Source organism: Micrasema longulum, unplaced genomic scaffold, assembly GCF_059751315.1.
Source record: "Micrasema longulum isolate JH-2025_06_02 unplaced genomic scaffold, ASM5975131v1 h1tg000725l, whole genome shotgun sequence".
Classification (NCBI taxonomy): Eukaryota; Metazoa; Arthropoda; class Insecta; order Trichoptera; family Brachycentridae; genus Micrasema; species Micrasema longulum.
This window is the reverse complement of record NW_028277921.1, coordinates 1,569,469-1,580,542: the sequence shown is the minus strand read 5'-3', so window position 1 is coordinate 1,580,542 and position 11,074 is coordinate 1,569,469. Positions and strand designations below refer to the sequence as shown.

The following is an 11,074-nucleotide window of genomic DNA, read 5'->3' as shown; positions in this document are numbered from 1 at the left end:
AAAGAATAATAATGAAAATCACTATCTCTTCCTAATTTTGTCTAAACATACTAACATGGAATAAGTCAGTTAATTTTATTTATGTTTACCTATATGCAGACTCATAAGTAAATATAACTAACAATACTTATGACTTAAATTACAGCAAATTAAAGTTACTGAATAGAATTACGATTTTTTTGTGTATACGAAAAATACGCTTTACTCATTAAAACTCCGTACTCTAGAAATGTCTATACGTCCTTGCAAACCTTTTTATTTTATATTGTGAATTCCATTGATTTTATTTTTAGAGAGTGAAAGTGAAACTTAACGAGGTTTTTAGTTGCCAATATAGAGGTGAAATCTAGAAAATTTAAAGATAATTTTCTTGTATACCCACGAACAGGCCATGCTTTTCTGGGATTTTTTGTTTACTATTTTTACTATTAATATGTATTTCATTGCTATGTAATTATGTTTTATTTTTTTAATAATCTGTTTTATCACTTACGTTTATTGTAAAAAAACAAAAAAAAAAATTAAAAAAAAAAAGAGAAAGCTACCTGTTCTAATCCTCTTGAGAATAGAAAATAATTTTCTGAATTAATCTTTTTAAATGGAAAAAAATACGTATCGATTAAATACATTTAAAAAATTAGGGTGTCTTGTTTTAATACTTTAGCAAATATGTTTTAAATGTAGGAAGCATACTTATTGTTAACTGGAAAGATTATAAAATGACGATTTCCTGGCAAAAGGTGCCTTTGCATCCTGGATATTAAATCCTTTGTTGGCCATAATTGAATCACCTTCACCACAGAGGGAATTTCAACTATTTGACGATCACTCGCAAAGTCAGCATAACTGGGACACACACGTTTATTAGGCCGCTTGATGTGGCACCAATAAGACATTTTATCGGACATTCAGTACCATCGATTTTATCAATCTAGTCTTTAGATACTTCTCAAAAAGATCCTTTAAGGAAAAACAACTTACCATAGACCATGAAATAAGTACATTTGATCTTTATTGAGATTATGATTGGATATTTTTTTATAGTATCGATCTCTCTTATTTGAACGAAGAATAATGTTGACAGAAAAGAGATAAAGCAGATTTTTCAAATAACGCGTATTTCGATGAAGTTGTACATTTTTAATAATACAGTACAGTAGTAAAAATTTATTTGGATAAATAGTTTTAAAATCATGTATACCCTAAAAACAAAATATTTGGAGTTAAAAAAAGTAAAGTTTCATACAAACTTACTGATTTATGAAGTTTTTGTCTCCCTAAAAGTTATCATTTAATGAATTACGTTGTATTTAAATTAAGGCGACGATATGAACAATAAAGATAAGTCATTAATTACTAGTAGTAGTATTTATCTATCCAACTATCCGACGACGTTAAAAATATCTTGGAGTAGCTTCACAGCTCAGTCTAGCAATTGTCGATCCTTTCATAATATCCCCCAGGCACAAAGATAATTTCTTTTCTGGTCTTTCCTTTTTATACCAGCAGGACGTCGTCCTTTCTGTCCGGCGGCTCAGTGAGGGTGTGGTGCTGCAGCCTCATGCCTCCCCAGAAGGTGCCGAAGGCCTCGGAGCACGGCACGACCACGGCCTGCGCGCACGCGCGCGTGCTGGTCCGGCACGCCGCGCAGCTGATCTTCAGCACGCGGAGACACGGGCCCACGCACCAGATGTGCTAGAGTAAAAAACCTCATTAAGATATAAAGAAAATGGAAACGAATTATTTGTGTACCCGCGACCCAATATATATCTATGATTTGTCCTGAGACACATCCTTTAGGTTTTACTTTAGGTACTACGTAGCAGGGGCGAATCCTTAAAGTAAGCGATTATGCACAGCTTACCATTATATTTGACTTTTAATAATAATAATTTATAGTTACCATGTTTATGGGAAAATAAATAAAGTGATTGTTATTTATTATAAATCACCGTTTATATCTTTCTACAAAAAAATATCCATGAAGTGCGCCTAGCCCATTCTTACTGAACGATGAAACTAGTCGATTACCTCAGCTTATTCTTCCATACAAAAAAGTACACTGCATTTTTATACTTTAACCCAAGTCGGCTTTTTTGGTACTAAAACAAACTTGCAGATTACAAATATTTTTAGAAGATTCACTATTTGGAAACTAGTATTTCGAACATTATTTCCTAAGGACTATTTTTCTTTGATGGGATACCGTCGACATATTATGTATCACATAGGACAGGTGGCGTTCGCAGTGGCCGTTTTAGGCATTATTAATTTTAAAAGAAACCGGCCAGTGCTCAAGTCTTGACTCTTGACAGTACCACAGACTACAGATGACAGTATTGTCAATGACAGATCATAATGGAAATATCTGCGGAATGTCATTGTGGTATTTGTTAATAAACTTTTGTACAAGTAATGTATTAAAATAGTGTGGAATAAAGCTACGTTTATCGCGGGGTTAATAATAATTGTTGTTTGAGTTCATTTTCACAGAACCACAACAAAATAGTAATTTATAATTACATTACTTACACGTTATGTAAGTACTTACATGTAGTACAAATTAATGAACATTTTAAATAGATTACCTATAAAATAAATCACGGCTCGCCACTGCTACGTAGTTGTGTTTTTTAATATTTAAATCAAACACTAATTTGAGTCTATTATAAGCTGTTTTACCTTTATAGAGCCAAATTCATTTTCACAATTTGTCAATAAACACTAAACACAAATATAATTTGCATCTCCAAAAAAACTCGTGGTATGTCTTAATCGGCTATTTTGCAAAAGAGAAATATAAACTTTTTCAAATTTATTAACTCCCTTTTATGCTAATTACTGTTTTGAACGATAGTCGTGCGTGCAGTCATATGACAAGACAAAGTCGTGTCAAAAAGAGTAATGAATACATTGATAGGTTTTATTGGTATAGTTGTCTAGTATTTATTCAATAAAATACACATTATTACAATATTAATACATTATTTAAAGAAAACAAAGTATAAATTATATTTTGTCCCAATAAACTATTAAATTATAGTTTGTCATCGGGTGATCAGACATTAGTTTAAATTAAAAATTAAATGAAAGAGTACAGACATAATATTGTATACATTATGCTTTAATACAGTCAATTCTGCAGTATGGAATTATAGGCTGGGGAGGAGCTTATAAGACAAACTTAAAATCACTCTCTATTATTCAAAAAAAGATTGCAAAAATAATTCTTAAAAAGCCCAGAACTTACCCATCAAAACTAGTATTCGAAGAACTTAATATACCAACAATTGAAGAAATTTTTAATAAAGCCTCAATCTTACAAACTTTTAAAGAAAAAACAATTGAAGTGCAAAATTCAAGTAACTCTAGATTTTCTAATAATTTAATTTTGCACAGATGTAAAACAACAGCAGCGTTAAACCATTATACGTACATAGGTAAAAAAAACTTTAATAAACTTCCGGAAAACTTAAAATCTATAAAAAATTATCAAACTTTTAAAACTAAAATGAAAAAACATTTAAGACTCACCCGTTCCTAGACTCCATACCAAATAATATTTATTTTTTATTTTTAATTTACCTTGTTTATTTTTAATTTAAATTTTAATTCACTTTGTTTTAATTTACTTTGTTTATAAAAAAAAAAAATGTGAAACGAACTCCCTCTCTAAACACAAGTATCTACTTTATTAGAGAGGTAGAAACGTTATATATAAGATGTTCTGTATATTTACCTATTTTGTATTTCAAAAATGTATTTTGTAAAAAAAAAAAATTTCAATAAAAATAAAAAATAAATAAAAAAAAACATATAAAATAATTAATATAATTAATAATTATAATAATTTTTTTTTTTTTTTGTTGCTTTTTAAAAAATATTTATTTACAATTTTTAAAAACCCGTTAGGGTTACATTAGAAATTTTATATTGTCTAGTCATTTTATGTCTCGTCTAGTCTAGTTAGTTCAGTCATCATGTGCTTTTTCAGATTGATTTTAAATTTGTCTCCAGTAAAAGTTTTCAAGTAGTAAGGTAAGTCGTTGTAGTGTTTAAGTCCATTATGTAGTATTTTTGACTGTCCTGTGTTTGTCTTTGCCTTTTCAATATGATAGTGTTGTTGTTGTCTGGTGTTATATTTGTGTATGTCAGCATTTTTGACTAATATTATGTCGTCATAAATAAAACATATTATTAAGAAGATAGAAAAGAAAAAACTCAACAAAACAAGATAAAAAGTAGGAAAATAGAGAAAAAAATAATAATTAAAACATTCATTTACTTGAATAAAGTTTAAACATATATATAAAATATGTACATGCGTAAATAGTGGGTGCTCATAAATGTAACTAAAACAAGATAACAAATAAAACAAAGTAAATCGAAAATTTCAATACATATCTACGGAGTAAAAGTAAAAGTTTTCATTAAAAATAAATATATTTTAGATTTATTGTAGAGTGATGATGTTGTATTTTTTTTGCACCACAACAGGCCAGGATGTCCAATTAAATATGTGAGTTGCATCACAGAAAACCCAGGCTTAAGAAAAAATCACATTTTATTTTTGTGTTCTCACCGGGAATCGAACCCAGAACCTTCCGTGTGTGAGTCAAGCGTCTTGACCACTACACGACGGAGGCCGCTTGTATCTAATTGGACATTTATATTGCTTATGGAGGGACAAATTAACAAACACTTAGCTAAATGTAGCTTCTGTATGAAAAAAAGTCGCCCCTCGCACTGACCTCACTCATGATAGGCGAACGCGTCAACCACTACGAGGTGGAATTTTGTGCAGTTTATTTTCTTTTAAATGATTTTTAGTAGAAGTAGCCATAGCGTTTTATTGTTTAAGAATCCGATTCAATTTTACATAGAGAACTGAATTTTTTATTCGCCCTGATCATTATTATTCCATTTCTACATCAAAGAGTGTATAGAGTACTGCATTGGTACACCAATCGGAGCGCATCTCGATCATTTTTACTACATGGAGGTAAGATGGTCAGTCTTACGATTTATGTGCCAGTCCAGGGACTTTGTAATATTCTAGTACAAAAAAATATTTTAAATAAATGTTTCATGTCAACCATGTCGGGAATCGAACCCGAGACCGCTTGCATGGTAGGTAAGCACGCTGACCGCTACACCGCGAAGCTGAAATTACAATAATATCCCTTCATTATTAACTCACCCATAAAAAAAAAAAAACTCTATTTTGGTCTGGTATATTAAATTGTCTATAACATTACGCATTGTACGCATACCTACTAACTTTAATCAATAAGTAATCAAATTTTCTTTCTTCTTTTACATATTATTTATTAAAATATATTCAATTTTAAAGTTTTTAAAAAAGGAGCGCGAAAGATATGAATAGTTTCGATTGAAAAACTGGGCCCTATTCGATCATGTGAATTTCGGCCATTTTATTTGTTTACATGGGAGCTCACGTTAAAAAACACAGACAGTACACCCTTATTTTCGTTTTAGAACACCATTGAATAAATCATTAAATTTTCAGTAAAAATTGACGAATAAAAAATAATCTATTTTCAAACTGTATTTTCTCGAAGGCGTAATATTATTATTTAATTTTCACAAAGTATTCAATACAGTCAACAGAAACACTCTGTATACTGAGGTGCCATTATTGCGTGACCAGTAGGTGTTTGTAAAAAAATAGGTTTGTATTGAGGGAAATGGCGGTGCTGGTTTGTATTAGAAAAGGTTCTACTAAACACTATGACCTACTGTATTTAACGGTTTGTTTTTTTTAAATTTCACTTGTTACTAAGTAAAAATCCAATTAAAGATATCGATGCAATTCCATATTGACGTTTGCTTACATAAGAGTATAATTTTTGCGTCCAGGTGGGTGAAAAATATGTAATTATTTATATATTTGATTTATTATGGTTCACAAACAAAACATGCGATACCAATATAATAATCACAATTTGTTATGTTTAGATATTGTTCATCAATTATGTGTGAACACAGCATGCATAAATAAATTAGGATTGACTTTTTTCAAAGTGGCTAGCTTAATTGAATTCAATGATTGTTATGAAAGTTATTACAATAAATTATTACTAACAGGCTATTACAAATTATTTTGCCCAACAAAAGTGACTATTTGATTTTATAAATTGCGTGACAGTTAAAAAACTTTGAAAATAAAACTTTGTTATGAGTGTTACACATTTTTTTTCTTTTACAAGAACACTACTATAGTTTTGGGAGAGCACTCCTCCCATCGATGGGTGATATAAAACTTATCACCCGTCAATGGGAAGGGTGCTATTTAAAATGAAGTGTTACGAAGTTAATGCCGATTCAATATATCAGAAAAATATGTTCTCTGTGTGAATTAAAATGCGATGGCTCGATGGCTGAGCTAAAATTTAGTAAAAGGAAATCGTTTGGAAAAAACCGCTGAAAAAAAATATCATAAGGTAGAGTAAATTAAAGATAACCATACGTCGACTCGACGTGAATAATATGATTGTGTATATAAAATGTTTATGTAAGTTATAATGTGTCACAATAAATGTCATTGTGTTATGCTCATCATTCCCTTTCCGCGCCTAATGGTGCATAAGTACACTAATCGCAGAGTATCTTGATATTTTTTTGTTACGTGAAGGTAAGATCATCAGTCTTACGCTTTAGGTGCCGATTCAGGAACTATGAAATATTCTAGTGTAAAAACACCTTCTTAAATGAATATTTTGTGTCAACCATATCGGGAATCGAACCCAAGTTCTGTTGCATGGTAAGCTAATGCGCTGACCACTACAGAATAAGCCGACATTGTTTTATGGATAAATGAAAAAAAAAAACGGTTTGTTTGTATTTTTACTTAAATTTCTTTTCCATAAATGTTTTATGCTATATCATAATATTTTTTTACTGCCTTACATTAAATTAAATTTCGTTACTTAGCCTTTTTCCTAAATGAGAGTGTGGTTTATACATTTTCTCTGGTATTGTGATCATGTTTATTTGTTTGATTTGATCTTTTTTTTCATTTTTTTTTTTTTTTTAATGAATGTATGCACATATATGCATAAAATGTATTTTAAAACATTTTTTTGCCGTTATATAAGTTCTTTGAATTCATTTAACTTCTCTGTTTTGATATGTAAATCTTAATAACTCCCTAGAGAGCAATTTCCACCTCCCTCAAAGAGAACTATCTGTTTATGTAAGTAACTAGCCACGCTTCTTTTTTTCAATTTTAGGTTATCTTTCATCATATCAAATCTGGGCGTGGTAAGAGGGTTCTTTTTATTAGGTTAAAACACGGCGAGCTAATGAATTGTTTCACTAATTAATAGACCAGTAAATTTCGTTTGCGGTATGCCTACATAAAAACATATCCATTGAGCACGAATTGTGGTCGATACCTAGTATTTTTACATTTGCGCCATATTTATAAGAAAGCTTATAAACCAAATTAGGTATAAAAAATGTTGTATTGTTAAAGAAATAAGTGTTTTTAGAAGTAGTAGTCTCACTGTGTATCATTTTTTCATAGAAATTAAAGACAATGTATACTTAAATCCATAAAAATATAATGGTTATTCTAGTAAGCAACTGGTTTCATAGCTTTCGCGAAATAATCAAGAGTGGCATTTTCAATTTTCAAATAAGTATATTTTCGATACACGCTTATTTTATTTTCGATTACTATAATAACATTAACTGCTACTTTATAAGTATTATACAAAAGTCTAAAAAAAAGGAAATTGAGTGGATATAAGTTCGTCTTGTAGTGTAGTGTTAGCTCGTTCGTTAATCATGTTTGATTCCTGAAAAAGTAGACCTGAAATAATCGGGTTAGAGGTGGTTTTTCACTGCAGTATTTCAACTAACAAAATTATTAAGATCCCCTACAATAACGAAGCTCAGTGCTACTGAAAATTGGAAACAAAAAATGTTTTCTCTACAAACAAAAATAGTTTTATTGTACCGCGAAGTTACTCGAAAACGTATGAAAAAAATAATAAAAATGAATTGCCTTGAATCGACACAAGTTCTTGTCAATGAATCAATCAATGACAGCGTTGGCATGTGTTGTTATAACAGATTTCCGGTTTCCGGGAAAGCCATTTTTTTCAACGTTTAGGATATTTTGTAGTTACGGGGTTCTACATTTAAATATCAGGACAACTCATCGACGAGAACTAGTGACGTAACGGGTGGAGTAATTTCAAAATAACAAAACTTTAAAAAATCACAGCTACGAGAATAAGATAAATAAACATATTTTTGGTTTAAAAAAAACACTTAATTTCCTAGCTAGAGTACCATTGTAGTGTCCTAAAAGCGATGGCTGCAGATAAGGAAATAATAAAATATTACCGAAACTAGGACCTAGGGCATGGCTCTTTTCTTTTCATGGTCATGTCATATTTTATTTTATTGCTCTAAAAAACTTGTAACTTTTAAAGCACAAATGTTGTATTTATTTTTTTATTATTATTATCTAGTTATTCTCAACTTTACTGTGTTATATTTATATTTAGATCATAAGATTTTCTCATGGTTAATGCTATCTTTAATGTAAATATGTTATGTTTCTCTTTTACTTTTTTGGTTTTGGTATTATATGTTCACTAAATTGTCTAGTTTTAATTATTCTATTATTTCATTTTATGTAGTACATTATTATTGTTCACTGCTGTGATTATTTCTGTGAATCATTTTTTTGTAAAAGATTATTTGAACCGTTGATGTATAAAGAGACAAATAAATAAAAACCATATTTATAAACTTATTAATAATAAAAAAAGGAATGGCCCACGCTCAGATGCTGAAGTCTTTGTGGGCATTTTTTCCTATTTATGTTATGGCTTAATTTAAAGATGTATTTTGCAATTATATTTCTATGGAAAAAAAAGCGAACATGCCAACTACTACACTACGAGGCGGACTTATCTCCATTTCCTTTTTCAAGTTTATAACTGAAGGAGTCTGGCTCTATTTCACACACAGAGCTGTATTCTTCATCCATCCGTATATACAAACAACACTGTCATTTGAATAGATTAAGAATATTATTTTTACCTCAAATGCTAAACAAGCGAATGTGAGGCCAAGACACAGCGCCACTATGGGAGCCACCAGCACCGAGAGGAATATGTAGCAGAAGTTCTTAGAGTACTTGAAGCACAGGTTGCTCAGCCTCCAGGCGCACTCCGGACTCCTAACTCCCTCGGGCTCTCCGATCACGTCATCCCACAGGACCTAATATAACAACAGTGCACTAACATACAAATAAAGGTCCTCACAAAGCGCGTCGTAAAAGCAACTTTCAATGCGGAAAAATCAATGTATGAAAATATTCCACAAAAGTTCAGGCATAAATTACGTTTCCGATCGATATTTACTTGCTGAAGGGGCTGAAAATACTTATTTGACATAGTTAGTCATTAATTGGGCAGAGAGGCTTAGCCTAAATATTTTTTAAGGTTCAATGAAATAATTCCATTAGTTCGCTTCAGCACAATAAATATTGTTGCTCCAAATATCGGAAGGATAGAGATCGGTATCTTAATCAGCAACGAAAACAAAAGAATTTGTATCCACACACTTGAATTAGTAATGTTATATGTATGGTATTATGTATATAAAATATAAATAGAACAGGTAAATTATAAATTCATCTAACAATTTAACTATCTATCATAAGCTTATTAATAGTTAACAATTTTTAAAAATTTATTGGTTTGAAATGAATTTTCGGTTACGTATGCTTTGTATTAAGTGTAGTAAAAAAAAATACCAATTCAAGTATGATTCTTGAATTATTTTAATAATTTACTTAATAAAACCTTGATAAGGAAGATTGTGTAGATTCGAAACCGGTCAGTAATAAAATGAATACTAAGCGGTCAGAAGGAGAGTGTTTTAATACAATTTAAAAAATATTATTTTTTATTAACGTCTGTAGTCAATTGTGCAAATTAGTACATTGTTAAAAAAGTATAAAATATGAGATATTCATCAAGTTTATAAATTTTGTATGAATATTATGATGTATACATAGGCACATTATGTAAGTTGTATACTTTAGCATAAATAAGCTGAATTTTAAATATTTATAAACAGATTAATTTTTGGTTCATTAGTTATTGTTGTAATGTCAGTAGTAGACCTATTTTCAACTAATTGAGTATGTTAAACCGTGTTGCTGTAAATTGACGTATGATTGTTTGTTAATAATGTAAACAATTATATAATGAATAACTACAAAGTGAGTGCTTCAAATACGTATTTTTTTTAAGACGTTTTAAATGACTACATTGTTTTATTTGATTATTTATTTCAGAAACATTTCTATGTTTTCTCCACGCCTATATGTATAAACTTTTTGATTTACCATAGGTTTTGTGTAAAAAAATTGACAGGAATTACATATAATTATTTCAAAATAAAAGCATTTAGCCAACTGCTTACACTTAAAAAGAGGAAACCGAACCTTGGACTTCGGATTCGGATTCTTCAAATAAACAATTATGTGCTGTTAATTAAAATCTTTGATGTTTATAATTAACGATCAGCTGAATATTTATATATCAATGGCTGACAACATTTAGTAAATATATTTTGATCATTATTGGTAAATTTGAGCTGTTTTGATAAATATATAACATTATTTTTAAAAAAAACTGTATAAAAAGGGATGAAGTTTTATAAACGATATTTGGGATGATTCAGAGATTAGTTGGTCGTACATAGCACTAACGTTATCATTATTGTAAAATGCACCTGCAAATGCTGGTTCAAGCTGTTTGGGTCTCGATCTTCTAAATCCTCTATAGCTGCACTTCCTGGTTTTGCCATTATCTTTGGAATATTCTGAATTACAACAATTTTATCCCAAAATAGTAGATAATACGTTCAATTGACTTTAACATGCTCTTAACAAAAAATCACTTAAATAGCTCTACAAAGTTCTTTGTTCGGGTGGTATTTGATGACGTGTTGAATCACGAATCTACTTTATTAGTTTTGCGTGGCGCAACAATCCAGCTGGCGTCGCGGCGGGAATGTGACT

At 30.2% G+C, this 11,074-nt stretch overlaps 1 protein-coding gene across 1 annotated transcript; it reads right to left on the bottom strand.

Annotated features, from left to right (window-relative positions):
* Positions 1–1,154: 1,154 nt before the first annotated feature.
* Positions 1,155–11,074, bottom strand: LOC148279404 (caveolin-2-like). The gene is made up of 3 exons (XM_088230019.1): positions 10,786–11,074; positions 9,082–9,261; positions 1,155–1,695 (listed from the first exon to the last, which is right to left on the bottom strand). The coding sequence occupies exons 1-3, from the start codon at positions 10,858–10,860 to the stop codon at positions 1,498–1,500; spliced, it is 453 nt and encodes a 150-aa protein (XP_088086145.1). The 5' UTR covers positions 10,861–11,074; the 3' UTR covers positions 1,155–1,497.